This window comes from Sus scrofa, chromosome 1 (assembly GCF_000003025.6).
Source record: "Sus scrofa isolate TJ Tabasco breed Duroc chromosome 1, Sscrofa11.1, whole genome shotgun sequence".
NCBI classification, from domain to species: Eukaryota; Metazoa; Chordata; class Mammalia; order Artiodactyla; family Suidae; genus Sus; species Sus scrofa.
In genome coordinates, this window is record NC_010443.5 from 273033480 (window position 1) to 273045619 (window position 12140).

The 12140-nt window shown below is 60.3% G+C and overlaps 1 protein-coding gene across 7 annotated transcripts in view; it reads left to right on the top strand.

Annotated features, from left to right (window-relative positions):
- ADAMTS13 (ADAM metallopeptidase with thrombospondin type 1 motif 13) overlaps positions 1-12140 on the top strand; it is a 44903-nt gene that overhangs the window by 11466 nt on the left and 21297 nt on the right. For all 7 annotated transcript variants that reach the window (XR_002338121.1, XR_002338119.1, XR_002338120.1 and 4 more), the window contains 12 exons: positions 650-801; positions 896-959; positions 3093-3219; positions 3682-3830; positions 4007-4127; positions 4919-4999; positions 5956-6137; positions 8190-8325; positions 8406-8535; positions 9258-9440; positions 10392-10572; positions 11226-11346. Coding sequence is in view for 3 of the 7 variants with exons in the window: in XM_013987089.2 (XP_013842543.1) it covers positions 650-801; positions 896-959; positions 3093-3219; positions 3682-3830; positions 4007-4127; positions 4919-4999; positions 5956-6137; positions 8190-8325; positions 8406-8535; positions 9258-9440; positions 10392-10572; positions 11226-11346 (1627 nt within the window). In the remaining 4 variants the exon portion in view is untranslated. The remainder of the gene's footprint in view (positions 1-649; positions 802-895; positions 960-3092; positions 3220-3681; positions 3831-4006; positions 4128-4918; positions 5000-5955; positions 6138-8189; positions 8326-8405; positions 8536-9257; positions 9441-10391; positions 10573-11225; positions 11347-12140) is intronic.

A 12140-nucleotide genomic window follows, 5' to 3' on the forward strand; every position in this document is an offset into this window, starting at 1 on the left:
CGTGTTCACATGTGCTCTGGCAGACCTGCAGCCTGGGAGCCCTCGTCCTGGGACAGGGGACAGGAGGGCCTCAGGAGCTGGAGGTCTCGGACCACCTGGCCAGGAGCCGAGGGCAGCAAGATACAGAGGGCACCCAATACTTTCCCTGCCCCCTACAGGTGGTTTTTCTAGATTCCTGCAGCGGACAGTAACATTGAAAGGCTTGCTCAGGACTCTGTGAGGGCGGGCGACGGGGGGATCCAGGGCCCCCCTCTTGACCAGGTGTTTCGAGCACCCACCCCAGGCACCGTGTGGAGTCTCGTTTCCTCCTCCCTGGAGACTGGAATGGTGGGGTCACCCTCCCACCTCCCAGAGCAGGTGGAGGTATCACGTGACCACATGGCTCTGCTCCCTTATAGCCTGCGCTGTTCACCTGGCTTCCTGCTACCGTGCACCCTCTGGGCCTCTGCCCTTCCCCTCTGCTTTGCGTGGCCAGACCCTTCCTCTGTCCGACGGGCTGGTGGCCTGCCCTCCTCTGTTTAGCATTGGCTCCCGAGCAGGATGGGGTGCGTGCCTGCGTGTGTGTGTGTTGGGGGTACTTTGGGTACTGGGGTGTCTGCGGGTGCGGGGTGCCCTGGGAGCAGGACATGGCGCTGTCCTTCTCTTGCAGTGGTGCTCCAAGGGTCACTGCCGCTCCCTGGCGGAGCTGGCCCCCGTGGGGGCAGTGCACGGGGGCTGGTCTAGCTGGGGGCCCGCCAGTCCTTGCTCCCGCTCCTGCGGAGGAGGCGTGGTCACCAGGAGGCGCCAGTGCAACAACCCCAGGTACTCAGCAGCGGGCACTGGAGGCAGCCAGCTTCACATTCCGTGGTCGAGTTGGTGGCCGCCTCTCATCCCTCTGCCTTGCGGGCATTTTCAGACCTGCCTTTGGGGGGCGCTCGTGCGTAGGTGCTGACCTCCAGGCTGAGATGTGCAACACCCAGGTAGGCCTGCTCTCTCGGGCTGGGGAGGGGGTGAGGTCACAGCAACGGCCTGGAGGAGCCCAAGGACAAGGGCACTTGTGATTTGCGGTTCACACAATTTTTTTAAAAGGCACGGACATAGTCAATGTTTATAATCAGCCTTGTTTTCTGAAGTTGGGGCCTCCCACCAGCAGCCTGGCTTTGCTTCTTGTTGCTGGGGTAGGCCCTGCCCTGTGCCCTTTACATACTCTCGTGGAGTTCTCCCATCAGCAGAGGAAGGCACCCCACTGTACAAGCAGGAACGTCAGGTGCAGCCTGGAGCTGGGCCCAAACCGTCTTCTTTGGGAATTCCCGTGGTGGCTCAGCAGTAACAAACCTGACATAGTCTCTGAGAGGATGTAGGTTCGATCCCTGGCCCTGCTCAGTGGGTTAAGGATCTGGTGTTGCCATGAGCTGTGGTGTAAGTCACAGACGCGGCCTGGATCCCGAGTTGCTGTGGCTGTGGTGTAGGCTGGCAGCTGCAGCTCTGATTCGATCACTGGCCTGGGAACTTCCAAATGCCACGGTGTAGCCCTAAAAAGACAAAAGAAACAAAAAACCCACTTTTTTTTATTACTCAATTAATTTGTTACATTTATAGTTGTACAATGATCATCACAATCCAATTTTATAGGATTTCCATCCCACATCCCCAGTGCATCCCCCCACCCCCCGAAATGTCTCCTTTGGAAACCAAACAGTTTTTCAAAGTCTGTGAGTCAGTATCTATTCTGCAAAGAAGTTCAGTCTCCTTTTTTTCAGATTCCACATGTCAGTGAAAGCATTTGATGTTGGGGTTTCACTGTCTGGCTGACTTCACTTAGCATGATAATTTTTAGGTCCATCCATGTTGCTAAAAATGCCAGTATTTCATTCCTTTTAATGGCTGAGTAATGTTCCATGGTGTATATGCACCACATCTTCTGGATCCACTTCTCCGTCAATGGACATTTAGGTTGTTTCCATGTCTTGGCTTCTGCAAATAGTGCTGCAATGAACATTGGAGTACATATGTCTCTGCGAGTCGTGGTTTTCTCTGGATAGATGCCCAGGAGTGGGGTTGCTGGATCCAATGGCAGTTCTATGTTTAGTTTTCTGAGGACTCTCCATACTGTTTTCCACAGTGGTTGCACCAATTTACAATCCCACCAACAGCGTCGTAGGGTTCTTTTTTCTCCACACCCTCTCCAGCTCTTCTTGTTTGTAGACTTTTTGATGATGGCCATTCTGGCTGGTGCAGGGTGGTACCTCATAGCGGATTTGGTTTGCATTTCTCTAATGATGAGTGATGTTGAACATCTTTTCATGTGTTTTTTGGCCATCCGTATGTCCTCTTTGGAGAATTCTCTGTTTAGATATTGTGCCCATTTTTTGAAGGGGTTGTTTTTTTGGTATGGAGCTGCAAGAAGTGCTTATAAATTTTGGAGATTAATTCCTTGTCAGTTGCTTCATTTGCAAATATGTCCCCCCATTCTGTGGAAATCCCACTTTTTTTTTATGGCCACACCTGGGCATATGGAGTTCCTGGGCTAGAGACTGAATCTGAGCCATAGCTGCCACCTACACTACAGCTGCAGCAACGCCACATCCTTTAATCATCAGCACGGGGCCAGGATAACACCTTGCCTCCTCAGTGACCTGACCTACTCACTGCAGTCAGAGTTTTTTTTTTTTTTTTTTTTTTTTTGTCTTTTTGCCATTTCTTGGGCCGTTCCGTGGCATGTGGAGGTTCCCAGGCTAGGGGTCGAATCGGAGCTGTAGCCACCGGCCTACGCCAGAGCCACAGCAATGCGGGATCCGAGCTGCGTCTGCAACCTACACCACAGCTCACAGTAACACCAGATCCTTAACCCACTGAGCAAGGCCAGGGATGGAACTGGCAACCTCATGGTTCCTAGTCGGATTCATTAGCCACTGAGCCAAGGCGGGAACTCCCTGCAGTCAGATTCTTAACCCAACCAGGGGAGCTCCCAATCCCCGCCCCCGTCTCCCCCCTCGAGCTGTAGGGGGCCTTGCTGTCTCCCAGGGGCAAGGACCCTCTACCCTAGCTAGACCCGCCCCCCATGCCCCCTGCCCCTGCCCCTCCTGTGCCTGTCCTCTGCCTCCTCCTGCCAGGCCTGCGAGAAGACCCAGCTGGAGTTCATGTCCCAGCAGTGCGCACAGACCGACGGGGAGCCTCTGCGCCTCTCCCCGGGCAGCACCTCCTTCTATCACTGGGGCGCCGCCGCGCAGTACAGCCAAGGTGGGGCGGGGGGTGGGGCCTGGGGAGCCAGGCATGAGACCCTCGGGCTGGGAGCAGTCACTGGGGGCCGGCCACCATCACTCTGAAGCTGTTGAGAGCGGGCTCAGACTTGTGTCATACCCGCCATGCCTCCCACGCCAGCTGGACCCCTTGCTAGCCGGTCTGGGTCTCCGTCTCTGCATCTGTAAATGGAGCTAAGAGGGCTAGTTCCAGCTTGGGTGGTCGGAAGGAGCGATGGTGCAGGGAAGCACTGCGCATGCTCAGAGTTCCGTAACTGTTATCACGTCGTGATGTGATTACTGCCTCTGGAGCGGGACAGGTGGAGAATAAAACCCTTGGCTCAGATGCAAAGGGTGAAGCGAGATGGGGGGGCGAGTGGGGAGGGCCCACTCGATCACGCTTCACGGCGACTGGCCTCCCCGCCCCCTCCCATCCCGAGTCCTCGTCCTTCTGCTTTCCCAGGGGACACTCTGTGCAGACACATGTGCTGGGCGGTTGGCGAGAGCTTCATTGTGCGGCGTGGGGACAGGTTCCTGGACGGGACTCGGTGTGTGCCCGGCGGCCCCCGACAGGACGGGACCCTGAGCCTGTGCGTGTCAGGCAGCTGCAGGGTAGGTGATGCTGGGGGATACAGGGTGGACCTGGGAGTCAGCCAAGGGTCAAGTGCCTCGCTGTGACCTTGGACAAGTCACTTAAGCTTACCTCCTGAGTGGCGTCAGAAGCTGCACAAACGCCCCATTTGGCTGTGACATCCCCAGGATCTCACCTGCCACTCTCCTTGGCACAGACGTTCGGCTGTGACGGCAGGATGGATTCCGGGCAGGTGCCAGACATGTGCCAGGTGTGCGGCGGGGACAACAGCACGTGCAGGCCACAGAACGGCTCTTTCACGGCTGGAAGGGCCAGAGGTAGGGGCCTCCCTGGGGGTGAAGGGCCGGGCTCCAGCCTCCAGGGAACCCTGCAGCCCAGAGCCAGAGTGCCAGCTGCCGCCGTGGCGGGACCCACATCCTCACCTTGAACCCTGTTAGCCAGCCTCCCATGAGGCTCGGATTTGGGTGGTGAGGCTGCTGCCCATCACTCCCGGATGCCCCCTGCAGCTGCGAATCAGAAAAACTATGGACCTTGGGAAATCTGCGGTGGGCTGGCCTCTCCTCTCCTGCTCGAGGAATCTGAGCTGGAGAGATGCGATACTGGAAAATCTTTGACTTTGATCTATTTGTAAAAGAGGTCAGGGAATTCCCGCCATGGTGCAGTGGGGTGGGTGGCATCTCTGGAGTGCTGGGACGCAGGTTCAATCCCTGGCACAGTGGATTAAGGATCTGGCATTACCGCAGCTGCGGCTCGGGTCTGATCCCTGACCCGGGAACTCCATATGCTACAGGGTGGCCAAAAAAACCCAAAAAACCAAAAAAAAAAAAGAAAAAAGAGGTCAGGTCCTTTGCAGAGTCAGTCGAGGAGCTGTCCCCACACTGTACCCAGAACCTGGCATCTAGTCCCTCCTGGCTGGGGCAGTGTCCCCACTGATGGCCTCCAGCCTGGCTTTGATTGCCTCCTGTGACAGGGGGCTCACTGCTGCCTGAGGCAGTCCCATTGCGTTGGTAGCATTCGGTGCTGAGGCCCTTTTATCTGTCCGGCTGGCATCTGCCCCCTCGGACTGTGATGTAAGCCACCTGAGTGCCCCCCTTCTGCTTCCTCCTAGAGTATGTCACCTTCCTGACTGTCACCCCCAACCTGACCAACATCCATGTCATCAACCACAGGCCTCTCTTCACGCACCTGGGTGAGCTGGCTGGAGGATGCCCACCAGGCTAAGCCAGGCTGTGAAGGCAGAGGGCACAGCCCCAAGATGCCTTCGCTTCTGATGCCAGCTGCAAGTTGGGGGAGGGGTCCCCAAACCACCCTCAGTTGCGTGATTCACCAGGAGGATCCCAGAACCTAGAGCTGTTACACTCCCAGTTATGGCTTAGCACAAGGGGAGATGACCAAACCAGACACAGGAAGAGACGCCTGGGGCAGAGTCGGGCACCCGGTCGTGCCACCACGCGCAGGGCACTGCCCACCCAGCGAGCTCCCCTGAGTCCCGAGTCCCGGTCTTAGTGGGGCTCCATTACAGTAGATTGATTGAGGGCCTGGTCCATTTCCCCCCTCCCCCCAATCTCAGTCTCCAGCTTGGCTGCTGCTCTGTGACTTGAAGGCCCCCCTCCATCCCTCCCCCCCACCCCATTTCCCCCCGCCCTCAGTCACGTGGGTGGCCTTTCTGGTGCAGCCAGTCCCTACCCTAAGCGCAGAGGCTCAGGTGTGACACAGGGTGAAGGTCAGATCTGTCCCTGGGCAAGGCCAATCTCTTGACTGCTCAAGCCCCCCTTCCCTGCCCATGGGTCTTTATTTCTAGGGGGTTCTCTCACCTGACCTTTGGATCTGGGGTGGGAGCGTTTACCCTGGGTCCTTGAACCAACCTCTTCCCCACCCCCCACGCCCGCCCCCATGGAGGGAGGTGTGAGTGCGCTTGGTGGCGGAGCAGGGCGTGCCCACTTCAGAGACCACCCAAATGCGGGAGGGCTGGGGACTCTGGTATGGGAGTGGCAGGTTCGGCCACTGAGAAGTTGGCCTCCCGTTGGCCCTGATGTCACCTCCACCTTGCTCCTTAAACAGCACCTCGTCTGTGAAGGGGGCGGTACCATCTCCCGCGGTGGGAGGAGGGCCCACCCTGGGTGCTGACTCTCCCTCCCCCCACAGCTGTGCGGATCCGCGGGCGCTACGTCGTGGCTGGAAATGCCAGCATCTCTCCCAGCATCACCTACCCCTCCCTCCTGGAGGACAGCCGTGTCGAGTACAGAGTGGCCCTGACTGAGGACCGGCTGCCCCACCGGGAGGAGCTCCGCATCCGGGGACCCACCCAGGAGGACCTGGAGATCCAGGTGGGGCCTCCGGGGGCTCCCTCCCCGATGCCGCGGACACACACCACTCATTGTCTCAGCGGCCACTGGGGGGCGTGAGGCCCCTGTGCTCGGAGCCCACGGGAGTCCCCAGCTCTGAGCCGGACAGAGGGAGAGCCCTGCGCGGAGGTCTGGGGGCTTCCGAGGCCTGAGATGGGCTACCGCTGCCAGGCCGAGCAGGGGTAGGGGGTGGGGGTGGCATCTTGAGGGAACAGTGCGTGCACAGGAATGGGGACTAGGTCGGGGGAAGGAAAGGGTTCCCTCCAGATGGCTGGAATCCTTGCTGGTCATGGGAGGAGCTCCCGCTTTCTCTCGGGGGTCTGGGGAGCTGCGGTGGGGGGTGGGGCGTGGAGAGCGAGACAGCCGGGAGACTGGTTGGTCCCAGGCTCAGGTTAGGGAGCCAGGGTGGGGGCAGCCCTCCAGCAGGCGAAGTGGCCCAGGAGCTGGAAGCAGGGTGACTCAGAGCTCAAGGACCCAGGCTAGGGACTCAGCCCAGAGGTCAAATCCCAGCTCGGAAGGGACAAAAGACAGCATTTCTGAGCCTCTGTTTCCCTATCTGCAAAATGAGACTAAGCATGCCTATGAAAAGCTATTGTGAAGGTGCATTTTTTTTTTTTTTCAAAATAACACACGGTAAAGGTTCCGGCAGAGTGTCTGCCCCCCACCCCATGAGCATTGGAAGGTAGCCACGCTGCGTGCTACACGCTGCGAGCTGCATGCTACGTGCCGCAGGCTGCACGCTGACTCAGATCTCAAAGGGCCCAGAGGCCTGGCCTGCCCCATCCCGACGGTGGGATGAGACGTCGGAAGTTCTGGGTCAAAGGGGCAGGTGGTGTGAGGGCAGAACTGGAACCTGATGTCCCCCTCCCGCTTTGCTCTCCTCCTGTGAGGATGCTGGGTGGCCCAGGTCCTCCCTGCCCAGTGGGGACGAGATGGCCGTCCCACGGCCTGGGGTTATGGGCCGGCCTGAGGATTGATGTGTGGGCTGGGCAGTGCTGGCCGCAGGCCCCGGGCCCAGAGGCAGCTCTGCATAGATGTTGGTTCCAGGCTGGGTCCAGATGTGTCCTCTGCACTGTGAGCCTGTCTGCACGTGGCCCCCTGTGTGGACAGAAGGCAGTGTGGCCTGAAATAGTCCTGGAGCACCTTGGGGGGGTGGGGAGGGCCCGAGTCTTGATGGCCCCCGACATTGGTCTAGCAGCCCCACCCTCTGCTCCCACCGCTGGGGGGGACGGCAGGGGCTCCCCAGAAGGCCAGGCCAGGTGAGCCCCAAGGGGAGCGGTTAACCCCTTCCCTGCCTCCCCCTGTGGCCCAGTTCATTGGGAATGTTCCCGACGCCAACTGCCAAGCAGTTCTGTCGGCCTCCTTGCAGTGAGGGTGAAAACACAGATTCCTGAGCCCCTCTCGGAGCCACTAAGCCAGGAGCTGCTGGGAGTGGGGGAGGACGGCTGGGCTGTGCTGGGCGGCCAGATGAGGTGTCCAGGGTGGGGGCAGGTGCTGGGATCTCGGGGGCCCCTCCTGCCCTCCAGGCTGGCCCCTCACAGGACCCGGTGACCCTTTTCAAGTACAGACAGGCCGGCCCCCTGTGGTCACTCTTCCTTATAGCTCCCGTGTCCTCGGGGACGAGCCCAGACCCCTGTCCAACCCCCTTCCTGCCCCCGTGCTGTGCTGGTCTCACCCCAGGCCGGGCCCAGACTCTTGGCTGCTGGAACGTCCCCTTCACTGGCCTCCTCGCCTCCCCCAGGAGGCCCTCCTGACCTGCCCCCCAACCCTAGGGGCCCTTCTCTGTGCTCCCCGATCCCCGAAACATCCATATACTTTGTCACCATCTGTCACCACCAACCCACCTGACCCCACCCCACTGTGAGCTCCTGGAGCCTGGGACAGTGTCCTGGTTGCTGTGCTGTCCCCAGAGTGTGGCACGGGGGCAGGTGATTGCTTGCTGAGGGAAAGGAGCCAGGGCATGGAGGGCAGAACAGCTGAAGGCCTCCCGGGGAGGTGGCTGTGACAGTGGCCCTCTCCGTGTGTCTCGTGCAGGTTTACAGGCGCTACGGCCAGGAGTACGGCCGCCTCGCCCGCCCAGACATCACCTTCACCTACTTCCAGCCTGAGCAGCAGCAGGCCTGGGCGTGGGCTCCTGTGCGGGGGGCCTGCTCGGTGAGCTGTGGGGCAGGTGAGGCCCGGGGCAGGGCTGGCCTGGAGCCCGGTTTGCCCCCTGCCTGGAGGTGGCCTAGCCTCCCTCTTCTCTCCCAGGGCTGCGTCAGGTGACCTACAGCTGTTGGGACCAGGCCAGGAATGCATGGGTGGAGGCTGCCCTGTGTGCAGGGAGCCGGCGGCCGGCGGCGTGGTCCGAGTCCTGCACCCCTGCTCCCTGCCCCCCATTGTGAGTGTCGTAGCGGGCTCACCAGGGCCGCTGGGCTCTCTCCTGGCTCGTGGGCCCTCTAGCATGGCCTGGGCCAACAGTGTTCTCCTCCAGTTCTGCAGATTTCCCTGTGGGGTGGGTTCTGTCATTGTCCCCGTGTAGGAGGTGAGGACAGTGAGACAGGCAGACACGAGTGACAGTGTCAGCCTGGTGTGACCTGCACCCACTGTACCTGGTCTGCGGGCAGCTCCCTGCACCATGGACATGATTGCCCTGCGGGGGAGGGTGGGGGAGATCAAGGAGCTGGCCACGCCCTGGCGGGTGCTGCTGGCAAGAACGGAACACGAGGGACAAGGCTGTCCTATTGGGTGCAGGGCTGGGGCAGTTTTTATTTTTTTGGCCGTGCCCGCAGCAAGCAGAGGTTTCTGGGCCAGGGATTGAACTTGTGTCATGGCTGCCACCCGAGCCATAGCAGTGATAATGCCAGGTCCTTAACCTGCTGAGCCACCAGGGAACTCCTGGGACACTTTTATACAGATGTCCTCAGGCTCTGGTGCAGCTTGGGGTCTGGAGAGCTGAAGGGTGGGGCGCTGCAGCCCAGAGCAGGGGTCCAGCCCAGAGCAGGGACATGAGTCACCTTGCAGATCAGCTGGCCTCCTGCCCTGCGCCCGAGTCCTGGGCCAGCCTGGGCTGCATCCTGGGCTGCGTCCTGGCCAGGCCCCATGCTCTGCTCCTCTCCTCAGCTGGGCAGTTGGAGACTTCGGCCCGTGCAGCGCTTCCTGCGGGGGAGGCCTGCAGGAGCGGGCGGTGCGCTGTGTGGAGGCCCAGGGTGGCCTCCTAAGGACGTTGCCCCGCTTGCGGTGCAGAGCGCTGGCCCAGCAACCTGCGGCCGTGGAGACCTGCAACGCACAGCCCTGCCCCACGAGGTGAGCCTCAGGGTGGGGCCGGGTCCCCCGCAAGGCCAGATCCAGGCAGGGTCTCCCCAGCAGGGCTTGGCCCTGTGCTGAGCCCCTTCTGAGTGTCCCCGCTTCCCAAGGCCTCTGGCTGCACCTCCCCACCCCTCCCACCCCCGCCCCCGCGGCAGGGGAGTGTCAGCTTCCAAATTACCAGCTACCCAGGAGGCCCTGGGTTGGCTATTTCCCTTGGAACTTCCTCGTGGAGGGTCTGTGAGGACACGAAGGTAAAGCCATAAATGTCACGTTGTCATTGCTATTGTCATGTCACCATATTGTCCCCCCACTGTGCTCTAGCTGGCAGAAACTTGCCATTCCAATTGGCCACTGACTTGGGTGGCCTGAGCAAGTCCCCTCCCTCTCTGGGCCCGTTTTGTTACCTGTCCGGTGGGGGTGGGGGTGGGCCTAGGTCACCGGCGGTCCATACACGGCTCTGGGCACCTTCCACCACCTTGCATCCGTGGCACATGTCACAGCCAGTCACCACTCTTTTCTGCTGAGGGCTGATCCTGCCGCAGACTCCTTAACACAGCACTCTAAGCAGCCACCACCTCTCAGCGGTGGCACAGGGGACGCATTGACTGTCCCCAACCTGGTGATCTGATTGTGCCTGGCACTTGTTCCTTGGCACCCTCTAGGTTGTGTGGAGCGATGCCCTTGGCTGGTCGGGGGCCCCGCCTCTGCTTCTGGGAGGCTGGTGGGTCGGGGCTTGTGTGCCTGCACCCTGGGTGTCAAGTCAGGGACCAGTGGCAGCTCCCCAGTCTTCAGGGAAGGGCCCCTGGTCTTGGCCTCTTTGTGGGGACTCCTCTTTGGGCTCTTGGATATTGGGGAGTAGGCTCACTGCCTCCCTGCCCCAGGAGCCGGGCTGCTCCGGCAGCTCAATGGCGCGGGCAAGGCCTGATGGCGATCCCGTGCCATCCTCAGAGAGACATCGGACACCTGCCCGTCAGCCTGTGGAGCAGAACTGGCCGTGCAGAATGTGACGTGTGTGCAGGGGGCAGAGGGCATGGGGGCGCTGGCCACTGCTGGGCCCTGCCCCACAGACCAGAAGCCATCTGCCCTAGAGCCATGTATCGAGGTGACGTGTCCTCCAGGCTGGGGCCATGTGAGTGTCCTGGGCACCAGAGGGCTGGGGCTTGTGGGTCCTTTTCTGGCCAGGAGAACGGGGAGCCCTGGTTCCCACTGGCCTCCTCGCCGGAGCCGGAAGGCTGCCCATCTGCAGGGCTGCGGTCCTTGGGGTTCCTTCGGTCAGAGGATGAACTTAGAGTCAGGGCTTCTAGGAAGGCTCCTTCCCGCTGGCTCGCAGGCCCAGGACTCCAGACCCTGGTAGCTGCTGTCAGTTCTCTGCTACGTGGAGAAACGCGGCCACGCTCCTGCCGGCGTCCATGGGCTCAGGCTGGGTGGGCTTGCTTCAGACAAGGGTGCTGGCCAACCGGGGCCCTCGGGAGCTGGTGGGGCTTTCAGGGCCAAGCATGCCTGCAAACCTGGCTCCTGAACCCCCCGCTCAGTCACCCCTGCCACACGGTGACTGCTCACACAGATGCAGAGGCCGAGGCAGGGTGTGCGGCGAGGGCATCCACTGGGGGCCAGAAAGCAAGGCTCCCGGGAAAGGGGCAGCGGGGCCGGGCAGCCTCTGGAGAGCTGGTGACACTGATATTCTCTTTTGCACAGACTGGGGTGGGAGGGGGTGGAGAGCCAGGTGCCCAGGGGGCTGGAGGCAGGAAGCCCAGACCCACCAGCTTGTTTGTGGCCCCGCAGCTGGAGGCCCAGTCTCCAGGCGAAGAGGCTGTGTCCCCAGCGGGCAGTGCCAGGCTGGAGGTTCAGGCCGCACACGTGTGGACTCCCCTGACGGGGCCGTGCTCCGTCTCCTGTGGTCAAGGTGAGGCCCCCCCGCTCTCCTAAGCACCCACTAACTCTAAAAACCATATGAGGCGGCTTCCGGAATATCCAGCTGCATCAGAACATGCCTTTAAATGCAAGGAGCTTGGGGCCAAGTATGGACAAGCCAAATGAATGTACTCATTGATTGGCTGGAAGATAGGAAATTGTCATCAAAGTGGCCAAATTGGCACCTAAGAGCACGTTCTTAAGGTCTAAGATGGGCCCCAAACTTAGCTCTGAGCTTCCTGGCGGCCAGACCAGAGAAACAAAGTTAGTGTTAAGATACACAGTGTTCTTGGGAGTTCCCATTGTGTCTCAGCGGTGACAAACCTGAGTAGTATCTGTGAAGGATGCAGGTTCAATCCCGGGCCTCGCTCAGTGGGTTAAGGAGCTGGTGTTGCCATGAGCTGCGGTGTAGGTTGCAGATGCGGCTTGGATCTGGCGTTGCTGTGGCTGTGGCTGTGGCCAGCAGCTGGAGCTCCAATTTGACCCCTAGCCTGGGATCTTCTGTATGTTACAGGTGTGGCCCTAAAAAGACAAAAAAAAAAAAAAAAAAATCCCACACAAAAAAAACAACCTTATAAAATCCCTCCAAGGGTGGCACCATTAGAGGAAAAACCTGAGGCTCAGAGAAGTTAAGTCACTTGTGCAAGGTCACTCAGCTGTGAGTGGCAGAACCAAGACTCATACCCACGCAGGCCTCCTCTGCTAGGGCTCTCCAGAGAGCCGGGCACCCGTGGTCCTGGCTGAGCCCTCTTCTTGGGGCACGCGGTCCCTCCTTCCCCCCGGCAG